The 12,941-nt window shown below is 40.3% G+C and overlaps 1 protein-coding gene across 1 annotated transcript; it reads right to left on the bottom strand.

Annotated features, from left to right (window-relative positions):
• Nucleotides 1-8,534: 8,534 nt before the first annotated feature.
• Nucleotides 8,535-12,374, bottom strand: LOC308390157 (deoxyribonuclease-2-beta-like; the record flags this gene model as incomplete). The annotated part of the gene is made up of 6 exons (XM_080871863.1): nucleotides 8,535-8,968; nucleotides 9,145-9,330; nucleotides 9,426-9,590; nucleotides 11,080-11,161; nucleotides 11,555-11,765; nucleotides 12,283-12,374. 6 exons carry the CDS (start codon nucleotides 12,372-12,374, stop codon nucleotides 8,535-8,537), a joined length of 1,170 nt encoding a protein of 389 aa, XP_080727989.1.
• Between the last annotated feature and the right edge of the window lie 567 nt (nucleotides 12,375-12,941).

Genomic DNA, 12,941 nt, shown 5'->3' with positions numbered 1-12,941 from the left:
GATCTGTACGTTTGATTTTTTTCAGAAATCTCTCAGTCAGAACATGCAATATCATGCTTAGGTAACTAGCGAAACTAGCGAGCTAACTTCCGCTAGCTTCCTGCTAACTTCTAACTCCGTTAAATGTAATAACTTTTGTTTTCATGGATGCCTGGAAGTTAAACTTTATAGTTACACCTGGTAAAGCAGCAATGCTGATCGTTTTATTAAAGATGAAAGTGATGCTGCAGTGTTGTTTGACCTGAAGCATACGGAGTTTAGGACCCAGATTACTCCCAGATTTAAGAGCATCTTAGTCCGATAAATATGACAATAACAAAGGCCGCTTGCATGTTCTGCAAAAAAATGTGCTTTGTTGTGTATCTGATGGACAAACACCAAACCAGTTCCACATCACGGAAGTTGCACCATTTTTACAAACCAATTCTGGTTCATCTGTTTCACTCAACAATCGGCCATGTGCGTATGAAAACAAAGGCACTGCGCATGCGCGTTTTACTCCCATTCTATCGCGATATTTCATTTTCCTATCGTTGCCTAACATTATACCGGTATTACCGTGAACGGTATAATATGGCCCAGCCCTAGTGGGAGCAATCATCAGAAAATGGAAGACATACAAGACCACTGATAATCTCCCACGATCTGGGGCTCCACGCAAGATCTCATCCCGTGGGGTCAAAATGATCATGAGAACGGTGAGCAAAGATCCCAGAACCACACGGGGGGACCTGGTGAATGACCTGCAGAGAGCTGGGACCAAAGTAACAAAGGTCACCATCAGTAACACACTAAAACGGCAGGGAATCAAATCCCGCAGTGCCAGACGTGTTCCGCTGCTGAAGCCAGTGCATGTCCAGGCCCGTCTGAAGTTTGCCAGGGAGCACATGGATGATACAGCAGAGGATTGGGAGAATGTCATGTGGTCAGATGAAACCAAAGTAGAACTTTTTGGTATAAACTCAACTCGTCGTGTTTGGAGGAAGAAGAATACTGAGTTGCATCCCAAGAACACCATACCTACTGTGAAGCATGGGGGTGGAAACATCATGCTATGGGGCTGTTTTTCTGCCAAGGGGACAGGACGACTGATCCGTGTTAAGGACAGAATGAATGGGGCCATGTATCGTGAGATTTTGAGCCAAAACCTCCTTCCATCAGTGAGAACTTTGAAGATGAAACGCGGCTGGGTCTTCCAACATGACAATGATCCAAAACACACCGCCCGGGCAACAAAGGAGTGGCTCCGTAAGAAGCATTTGAAAGTCCTGGAGTGGCCTAGCCAGTCTCCAGACCTCAACCCCATAGAAAATCTGTGGCGGGAGTTGAAAGTCCGTGTTGCTCGGCGACAGCCCCAAAACATCACTGCTCTCGAGAAGATCTGCATGGAGGAATGGGCCAAAATACCAGCTACTGTGTGTGCAAACCTGGTAAAGACCTATAGTAAACGTTTGACCTCTGTTATTGCCAACAAAGGTTATGTTACAAAGTATTGAGTTGTATTTTTGTTATTGACCAAATACTTATTTTCCACCCTGATTTACGAATAAATTCTTTACAAATCCTACCATGTGGATTCATGGATTTTTTTTTCACATTCTGTCTCTCACAGTTGAAGTGTACCTCTGGTGCAAATTACTGACCTGTGTGTGTGTGTGTGTGTGTGTGTGTGTGTGTGTGTGTGTGTGTGTGTGTGTGTGTGTGGGGTCAGAGTGTGACCCCATAAACAACTTCCCTTAACCTGCTGGTCTGGAAAATCCAACAGTTCATCTAAACAAAAAAGCACTTAGACTAAAACAAACGTAGCCACGTTTATCCTACCATAAAACAATAAGAGAAGGTACGACCTCTTCCCATGCTCCCAGGATGTAGGTGTGCATTCCAGTGTGGAATACACACCAAGCCTTTGCAGCCTGTTAAAGATCACACAACCTATCACTACACAATTGATTATACACCTCTAAGCATATATGGTTAAATATTTCTAAGCATAAATGACAATCAACAATACAAAACCTAACAGTACCATCTGTGCAGTCTGCAATTCTGTTGAAGAAAGATGTTGAATCTATTTAATTACTGGAGAAAAATAATAGATTTATGTGCATTTGTTTTATACGTGCATTAAATTTAAATCAGTTTTGTTAGTTAAGCATCTTGAGGCAGAGGGTGGGGGAGTGGTTCCCTATTTTTTTCTTTTCTTTTTTTGCTGGGAGTTGGCAGCTCTATTAGTTATAGGTATATGTAATTATAAATTAGGTGTTACTGTTTAGAATACCAGAATAGGGAAGGTGGTGTAGGTTTAAGCTTATTATAAAGGCTTTAAAGGATTTATGACTTTTCCTATAATACCATGGTGGGCCGGTCACTAGTCAAAATGCCGATATTTTGTCTCAGTCCAGCCCTGCTGAATTTGAAGTTATTTTTATTTTTGTATGATACCTGATTTATATTGAATATGGCTGAAGTAAACTAAAGTCTAAAATACTTAGTCATTTGTTTAATTGTAATTTAGCATTATATAACTCACATATAAAACTATCAATTGTAATTTTAAATGGTTTAACCCTTTAAAGCCGGTCAGAGCGGGTACGCTCTGTTTTGCGTAACTATTTTTAAATCCCGGTAGCTCTGCAACCACGTAAGCTAGCGCAATAATTTTTTTTGCATATGAAACTGGAGGAGTTGTACTTACATCTTACGCCATCAGCTTGTCCTAGGTCACAGTTTCCTTCCACATATAGCTTTGCAAAAACTGTATAAAAAGCACTTGCAGCAACAAAAACATAATATTCCAGAAACACGCTTTGCCGATCCGATCAGCTGTTCATAACACTTCCTACATCCATCAGCTCGAACTATCGCATGTCCTCCATGTCCTGCCCAAAACCGGAAGTGACGTCATTTTGTGGAAATGAAGTTTTTTACCATCAGGGCCTCATGAGCCTATACTGGTGTTTTTAAAAGTTATCTTTGACTTTATGACTTTCTGTGTCGTTTCTGGGATGCTTAGGACTCATATTGCACTGCTGGAAATAGTTTATTTTGATGCATACAGTGGGGCAAAAAAGTATTTAGTCAGCCACCGATTGTGCAAGTTCCCCCACCTAAAATGATGACAGAGGTCAGTAATTTGCACCAGAGGTACACTTCAACTGTGAGAGACAGAATGTGAAAAAAAATCCATGAATAGGATTTGTAAAGAATTTATTCGTAAATCAGGGTGGCAAATAAGTATTTGGTCAATAACAAAAATACAACTCAATACTTTGTAACATAACCTTTGTTGGCAATAACAGAGGTCAAACGTTTACTATAGGTCTTTACCAGGGGTCCGTTCTTCGTACCTCGCTTACTACATCCAAGATCAAATGACACATCCAAGACCAAATCATCGCGCTAACTCTGAGCTCGCTATTCCGGTTCCACGAACACACCTGTTGTTGACAATTAGTACAGCTGGATGAAGTAATGTGAGATCACTGGGTGGCCCAACAGGGGCTACGCATCGATAGTAGAAACATTGATCGGCAACCCTTTGATTGGTCGGCGAAAATGTCGAAGGAGCGCGCTCGGTATTTTCCGGCAGCAGAGCAAGAACTCTTGAGTGAGGGATTTCAGGAGTTTCAGAGTTCAATCAGAACACAAGGGAACACTGCAAAGGCTGCAAAAGCAAGGAGAGAGGGCTGGCAGAAAGTTGCTGACAAATTAAACTCGTAAGTAATTTAATAATAACAATAATAATGGAGTGGATTTATATAGCGCTTTTCAAGGCACCCAAAGCGCATGACAATGCCACTATTCAGTCACTCTCACATTCACACACTGGTGGAGGCAGCTACGGTTGTAGCCACAGCTGCCCTGGGGCAGACTGACAGAAGCCAGGCTGCCATATTGCGCCATCGGCCCCTCTGGCCAACACCAGTAGGCGGTAGGGTAGATTTATCATATCACACTATATTATCCAATATTATATTACATTATACTATATTATAATATGTTATATCATATCCTCTTTCACATTAGAGCCACGACAGGACCCACTAGAACATGGGAACAAGTAAAAGTGAAATATAAGAATATTCTACAGAATGGTAATATTTATCACCTACATTGCTTTTAGTCTCTTGCAAAGAGACCCTGGAATACTCTGTTTGTTTGCTTATAACAGCAACCAAGAAAAGGGCAGCGCAAAAAAAGACAGGTGGTGGTCCTGCACCCCCTCGTCAACAAGTTGGTTAAGTAAATAATACCCTCACGGGAATATCGATATCTCTCTATGAGCACACTGTCGCACTGAGCTAAAGGATCCTGTCTATCCCGCAATATACGCTGAATTCTGAGGACTCTCCTTATCAATCTTGCACCTTCCGCAATGGGCTGCTCGCGTAAACGGACAGGACATGGCTGCGACAGGCTTCCCAAATCCACCTTCGCTTTTATAGCCGTGGTCTCTCATCTTGATTACACGAAGTAATTTACAATTACTACTCTGAAATATGAATTACATCTGTAATAATCACATACATGTAATAGAATGTTAATAGTACATTTCCCTTTTTTAGGAAATGACCTGTATGTATCTGTGTGAAATCAATGAAAGGATCAAGTGCTGCATTATCTTTAGTTACATTGATGTTATTTATTTATGGTGAAACAGTGGTGGAATATCGCTGTTGCTTTCGTATAAATGACGCGGACATACCTGCGTGGCCGCGATCTAATCCTGTTTACATAAAGTAAACCTGCTCCCGAACAGGTTTACGCTTACGGCTCTGTTGCTATGACAGCAAGTCCCGGATGGGCTTCGGGGAACCGAACGATCCAGGATCACGCGAAATCGTCAACAATCAAATCCAGCTAACTTACTTAGCGAGGTACGAAGAACGGACCCCAGGTTTGCACACACAGTAGCTGGTATTTTGGCCCATTCCTCCATGCAGATCTTCTCGAGAGCAGTGATGTTTTGGGGCTGTCGCCGAGCAACACGGACTTTCAACTCCCGCCACAGATTTTCTATGGGGTTGAGGTCTGGAGACTGGCTAGGCCACTCCAGGACTTTCAAATGCTTCTTACGGAGCCACTCCTTTGTTGCCCGGGCGGTGTGTTTTGGATCATTGTCATGTTGGAAGACCCAGCCTCGTTTCATCTTCAAAGTTCTCACTGATGGAAGGAGGTTTTGGCTCAAAATCTCACGATACATGGCCCCATTCATTCTGTCCTTAACACGGATCAGTCGTCCTGTCCCCTTGGCAGAAAAACAGCCCCATAGCATGATGTTTCCACCCCCATGCTTCACAGTAGGTATGGTGTTCTTGGGATGCAACTCAGTATTCTTCGTCCTCCAAACACGACGAGTTGAGTTTATACCAAAAAGTTCTACTTTGGTTTCATCTGACCACATGACATTCTCCCAATCCTCTGCTGTATCATCCATGTGCTCTCTGGCAAACTTCAGACGGGCCTGGACATGCACTGGCTTCAGCAGCGGAACACGTCTGGCACTGCGGGATTTGATTCCCTGCCGTTTTAGTGTGTTACTGATGGTGACCTTTGTTACTTTGGTCCCAGCTCTCTGCAGGTCATTCACCAGGTCCCCCCGTGTGGTTCTGGGATCTTTGCTCACCGTTCTCATGATCATTTTGACCCCACGGGATGAGATCTTGCGTGGAGCCCCAGATCGTGGGAGATTATCAGTGGTCTTGTATGTCTTCCATTTTCTGATGATTGCTCCCACAGTTGATTTCTTCACACCAAGCTGCTTGCCTATTGTAGATTCACTCTTCCCAGTCTGGTGCAGGTCTACAATACTTTTCCTGGTGTCCTTCGAGAGCTCTTTGGTCTTGGCCATGGCGGAGTTTGGAGTCTGACTGTTTGAGGCTGTGGACAGGTGTCTTTTATACAGATGATGAGTTCAAACAGGTGCCATTCATACAGGTAACGAGTGGGGGACAGAAAAGCTTCTTACAGAAGACGTTACAGGTCTGTGAGAGCCAGAGATTTTCCTTGTTTGAGGTGACCAAATACTTATTTTCCACCCTGATTTACGGATAAATTCTTTACAAATCCTACCATGTGGATTCATGGATTTTTTTTTCACATTCTGTCTCTCACAGTTGAAGTGTACCTCTGGTGCAAATTACTGACCTCTGTCATCATTTTAAGTGGGGGAACTTGCACACTCGGTGGCTGACTAAATACTTTTTTGCCCCACTGTATGCTGCTTTTTTGCAAATTTGCATTATAATATTTATTTTCGTTTTTCCTGCAGTATATAAAAATTGGTGTATTTCAAAAATAAAACTTTGAAGACAATTAAAATAAATTTCCTGTGGTGGGAAACTATTTTGTGCAACTTTTTTGTATTTGCAGTTTTGAGGGATAAGCTTCTTAAATTTCTCTAACTAGAAATATATGTTAAAAAAACAAAAACGATTTTAAATTTTTTTGTACTTTATTGCACTTTTTTGCAATGTATGTAAGTACTATGCACTTAATGCAGACATATTATTAAAATTTGGGCTATAATGGTTGTATTGATGTATATCAACTTGAAATGCTCCCAATAATGGCACTACAGCATGTAAAAATACAATATAAGCTCTGGCGGACTTGGTTCTATGGTAGGTCTTAAAGGGTTAAAAGCATGTAGAATAGCATATGTAGGCAAGTACATTTATCCTTTTGTTATCAAGAAGCAAAGACAAAAAGGAAAAAACCCCTGAATCATTCATCCCCACCAATGCCAGAACGAAATCTACGCCCTTGCTCTCTTTCTTTCTCCCTCCTCCCCCCCCCCCCCCCAGTCATGTCTGTCCCGTATTTAGCGAGTGAAAATGAAATAAAATAAACAACAAAAAAATGTGAATCAAATTGACCATTACGGCAAGGCTGGGATGGTCCATTTGGTAAAGTAAATCCGTTGGGCATCTTTCTTCACCTTTAGACAACAATTCTGATGGCAAAAGAGCAAAACGGGACAGATAAAAAAAAAATAAAAAAAAATAAAAAAATAAATCCTGGATTCTCCAAAGTGTTCACCTGCTTACCAAATTGGCCATAAAAAAGATAAGTATAAATTAGTTTCTCTTTGAAATTTTACTATGTTAAAATATTTAGAATTATTTTGACACTGAACACTGAACAAAATTAGATTTTTTTTTTTTTTTTGAAAAACACATTCCTCATATCTGGGCTGGAGCCTATCCATGCTGTCATAGGGGAAGAGGGGCGGTACACCATGGACCCTCGACAGTTGTAGGGCTAACACAGACAACCAATCACACTGAGATCATATTTGCTTCCTCATGTATGTGTAAAAAATGATAGATGCAGCTATTTGTACACCAGGGGGTGCTGGAGAATAGGGTGATAAATACAGATTAACCCTTTAAGACCTACCATAGAACCAAGTCCGCCAGAGCTTATATTATATTTTTACATGCTGTGGAGCCATTTTTGGGAGCATTTCAAGTTGCTATACATCAATACAACCAATATAGCCCAGATTTTACTAATATGTATGCATTAAGTGCATAGTACTTACATAAATTGCAAAAAAGTGCAATAAACTACAAACAAATTGATAATTGTTTTTGCTTTTTTAACATATATTTCTAGTTAGAGAAATTTAAGAGGCTTATCCCTCAAAACTGTAAATACAAAAAAGTTGCACAAAATAGTTTCCTACCACAGGAAATTTATTTTGAGTGTCTTCATAGTTTTATTTTTGAAATACACCAATTTTTATATACTGCAGGAAAAACAAAAATAAATATTATACTGCAAATTTGCAAAAAAGCAGCATATGCATCAAAATAAACTATTTCCAGCAGTGCAACATGAGTCCTAAGCATCCCAGAAACGACACAGAAAGTCATAAAGTCAAAGATAACTTTTAAAAACACCAGTATAGGCTCACGAGGCCCTGATGGTAAAAAACTACATTTCCGCAAAATGACGTCACTTCCGGTTTTGGGCAGGTAATGGCGGACATGCAAAAGTTCGCGCTGAGTCTATTCCAATGTAGGAAGTGTTACGAACAGCTGATCGGATCGGCAAAGCGTGTTTCTGGAATTTTATGTTTTTGTTGGTGCAAGCGCTTTTTATGCAGTTTTTGCAAAGCTATATGTGGAAGGAAACTGTGACAGAGGACAAGCTGATGGCGTAAGATGTAAGTACAACTCCTCCGGTTTCATATGCAAAAAAAATTATTGCGCTAGCTTACGTGGTTGCAGAGCTACCGGGATTTAAAAATAGTTACGCAAAACAGAGCGTGCCCGCTCCCACCGGTTTTAAAGGGTTAATAACAGAGATAAAGAGAAACCAAATCATGGTGTCAGATTAATTTATTTTATCCAACACAAAAAAATCTTGTTCTCATAATCAAACAGAATAAAATCGGTGAATCATGCTGTAATACTTATCTTTTCAGAAACAGGCAAACTGTGATGACTAAACCAATACGTCTCTAACTCTTTTTCTTTAGCATTTTATTAAAAAGTAGGAAACTCTACAGTGATGTTAAGCTGTATTCAGCCCATGCGAGTATCAGTGCTGAAATCAGGGCTTGGCCCACAGTCAGGGTCGATGTCCATGATGTGGAATCCATGACGTATAGTAGGTGGACAATCCTCAGTGAGCCCAGCAAAATTCAGGAACATGTCTCTTATTCGTTGATTGTTAATGCACAGCGCCCCACCTCGCCTCTCATACTGGGTTTTAGCCCTGTTTACATCAGCAATACAGGTCCAGTGTTTGTTTTGGTTTTTGGTCACACACCACTTTGAATGGTCATTTGAAGGAGTCCAACTACCCACACCTGTATTTGTATTGATATTTTGAATATTGTACACTCTGTGGTTGGGGTCTGAACAATAGGACGGGGCCCGTCCAGCCTGGCAGCCCCAGGTCTGCACAGCAACATCACTGTCAATTACTTGGGCAATGGTGAAGTAGAGGTCTCCAACTACAAGAAACAACAAGAATCCTTTAATCCTGTCCAGTTCTTACAAACTGATTCTGATTAGTACTATTGAACAAATAAATAAAAGCAAATTGAAAAAACCCCACACAAGCCCCACACTTGTTTAATTTAAAAGGTTAGCCTTTAAGTTGGCACTCATATACATACAGACATCTCACCTGTTAAGTGTTCTGACTGTTGTTTAGCAATGCTGTAAAAGTTCTGATGTTCTTTTGACGTCAGCATTTGTAAGGTTCTTGGTGGGTTGACTTGAACCCATTTTGTTGCTTTAATGAGCTCTTGATGGAAATCATTTGGAATATCATAGTCAAAAGGAAAAGCTCCGATGTACTGCAGGTGATTACCTGGAAATAGATCAAGGAGATCTTTACTGTGAGCTTTAGATCAACCTCTGGGGGTTAAATTGTGAAATGTATAGAATTTAAATTGTGCTTATTACCGATGTTTTTGAACTGGTCGTAGGGGAAAGTTACACAGATGAACGTCTGAGCATTTTTAAATCCGCTTTCAGGCCAGAACTTGTTTTGGTCTCTTCTGAAGGGGAATTGAGGCATGCTGTGTAAGAGCCAGACCCCATAATTGTTTTTTTCAACCATCAGAACCCCTGTGAACCGAAACAGTTACACAGCTGGTCATTAAACAGTAGAATGGATACCCATTCATCAAATACTTTACTCCTTGCTAGCCCACTCATGGATGACTCAACCAGTCAACAGACTTTGTTTCTAGTATTGTCCCTAAATGCATGCGCAGATGGCATGGAGTGGAGTGTGATGAGGACCCAAATGCAGGGCCCAAAATGTAGTCTTAACAAAAGGCAAGCTGTTTATTAGCAGAGCACAAACAAGGAAAGTGAAAATGAAGATAACGATAAATAAACTGAGTAAAAACCAAACAATGGGGAAAATAAAACCCCAAAAAACCTGGAACAGGGATGTCATGGCTAGGTGGCCAGTGTGTTGTAGTGTGAACCCAAAAGCAAGTGAATAAGAGGCAGGATCGAAATGAACAGAAAGCGAGCCTTTATTGTGTCTGATAACACATAAATCAAACAATAACAAAAACTGGACAAGAACTAGCAAAAGCCTGAACTGGGAAAAACTACAGGAGGAGAAATCTGGGACATGAAGACGCAGGGGAGGTTAACAGACAACTCGACAACGAACACAGGGAAGCTCACACAATACATACACATGAGGGTGATGAGGGAAGTTTAAACACATGGGAATGCAATTGGGATGAATAGACATAATGACACAGGGGAAGCAATACAAAACACGAAATGAGAGACTGTCAAAATAAAACAGGAAACACTAAGACGCAAACTATAACACACAACAAGACACATAGCCAGGAGGAAGGAGCGCACATGAGAACAGGATTGACTTGAACCATAGTAACACAAAAATATATAAACTCAAAAGTTAAGTTCAAGACCCAGAACCCTGACAACAGAGAAAACTAACAGGAGTAGCAAGATGAACACACAAACTGATAAAGGGCTGAGGAATACGGGGACAATATAAACACTGAGGGGTGACAAGGGAAGTGGAAGCACATGAGAACACAGCAGGAATAAATTAGACATAAAGAGACAGGGGAAGCAAAACTAAACACACTGAATATAGGATGCAAAACTGTCAAAATAAAACATGAAACACACTGAGGCATAGACTAAGAAACATGGGCTTGACACAGAAACGTGTGTAAACCAACAGATACAAAAGATGAAACACAAAGAGAGGAACAGGTAAGGGTAAGAAACACAGAGACACAACCTACGACAGGGAGAGTGAGAAATACACACAGAGAGGGTGAAGGAGCTAAACACAGAAAAACATGACACAAGAGGAACCTCACAGACAAGCAACCAGTAACCTGAAATATAAATAAACTCAGAAACACAGAAAGAACTGAACTCAAGACTAAACTGTAAAACTTCAATATCTTCGCAATATCACCAAAAGAATCACAATAACAGGATAAACTAAAAATGCTCAACAGACCCAGAACCATAGCAAGTATTTCCCTTATATGATGGACTCGTGACAGTGTGTTCTTAGTGAAAAGATACAATCTCTAGCTTTACTTACCTTTACTGTGGCCAAAAATGTCAGTGTTGGCACTACATCCTGGAGGCTGATCGCTGTAACTGAGGAATCCAAAGTTTCGTGGCTGCAAATGATGCAAAAAAAGCTACATTAACACTTTGTAAGTAAACATACAGAGCAGGCCTACATGACAACACAGTCTCACAGCAGAAACACTCATGACATTCAACCTTTTAATTCCAGCTTCTAGACAGAGATTTTGTCTGTTTTTCAGGTAATCTGCCTGGTTAGGTTTTAGCAACAAGGCTGTTTGGTAGTTTTAGGTTTGGGTTAAAATGCAACAGTTGCCACTTTTTAAAGCTCCATTTTCTTGGTTGCCATTGTGACACATCCTCTCTGAAAAGTCTTAGCAACACATGTTGCAGAGACAAAATTATACTTATTTTTGAAACAGATTAGTGTTCACTGGTAACTTGGTTTTTGTCTTTTATGTGTTTAACCAACCAAAGACTCTCACCATGTCTTTAACTGACTTCAAGATTGGCCTCAGCGTGTTGCCCAAGGCAGCAGAAGAATCGATGAGGTTCTTATAGTTAGTTGTACCGGGTACCATATCCACTCTTTGTGTTGAATCGATGTAAATGTATTTTATCTCCCTTTTATATATTTTAGTTTGAGGATTTTGAGGATCTGGGATCTTCTCTCCTGGTGCCTTATATAAGATGTACCTGATCACAAAGAGAAATAAAATGTAAAAAGAGACAAAAGGATAAATGTTAGCCTGACTGACTCCCACTAAAAACATTTGGTTAAAACCTTTTCTTTGATGCCCAGGGGACACCCTTAGCATAATTTTCCAACAGAGTTGTCACTGAGAGGCAGGTAAAGTGACAGACGGCACAGTCATATAACCTTTAACCAGAGTAAAAGAGTTGGTTCTTTGTTTTTGTTTTTGCACTTGTTTGCATTTTGATTTTAAATTTTCAACTCTACCTCTGCTGTTAGTGTTTAGTTTTAAAATGTTAAAAAACCCACTCACATTAAGCACTCGTGTCTGTTTCACTCCTCCTATTGCTCTCTAGTGTACTGTTCTACACATTAAAAATGAGGATGAAAGAATGCCTGCTGTTGTACAGTGTTAATAAAAACAGGCTTTACTGAGACTCAGTATGTGACAAGTTAAGAGTGAGACAAGATTAGTTCATTGCTGTCTTAGAAAGGATTTTAATAAAAGTGTTTCCTCACCAGTCTACCTCATGATCATTGTTATCCCTGCAGGTCACTATGGCCTCAGATCCCAAGAAGAACAGAGTGAGAGTCAGCACGAGCCTCCACATCGTAAAACAGCCACAGCACAACCTGGTTTATGTTGGCACCTTCCAGGAACAGTTTATTTGCCTAAATTATTAAATTTCAGGAGGTTAAAAAAGATATTTTATAGTATTGCTGACATCCTTTTTATGAATATGGATTAATTCAGGACTCATATACATACATACACACACACACACACACACACACACACACACACACACACACACACACACACATATATATATATATATATATATACACACAAACTCACAAAAAAAATTTGTGAGTTTGTGAGGGAATCATGTCCTCTAATCTAAATGTCCAGCAAGTACAAAGAAGTCAAAAGGTTAAATATTCAGCTAATCTGGCACTGAATGATTCAGTATTTCACATTTAAAGGTGTGGATTTAATTTCAATTAGCAGCACTTTCATTCTGAATGAAAAATGGGCACTGGTATACTGGTATATCCTGCAAACCTTGTTGGCCTATTCTCTCACACACACATACTCTGGATGTATCAATGGTGCAATGGTGGTGTTTTGTATCTTGCACGAGGCTATTTAGGCATGCAGACCAGAGCCCACTCCT

Source organism: Rhamphochromis sp. 'chilingali' (genome assembly GCF_963969265.1).
Source record: "Rhamphochromis sp. 'chilingali' genome assembly, chromosome: 2".
NCBI lineage: Eukaryota > Metazoa > Chordata > Actinopteri > Cichliformes > Cichlidae > Rhamphochromis > Rhamphochromis sp. 'chilingali'.
The sequence above is the reverse complement of the archived record's forward strand: the minus strand, read 5'-3'. Positions and strand labels throughout refer to the sequence as shown.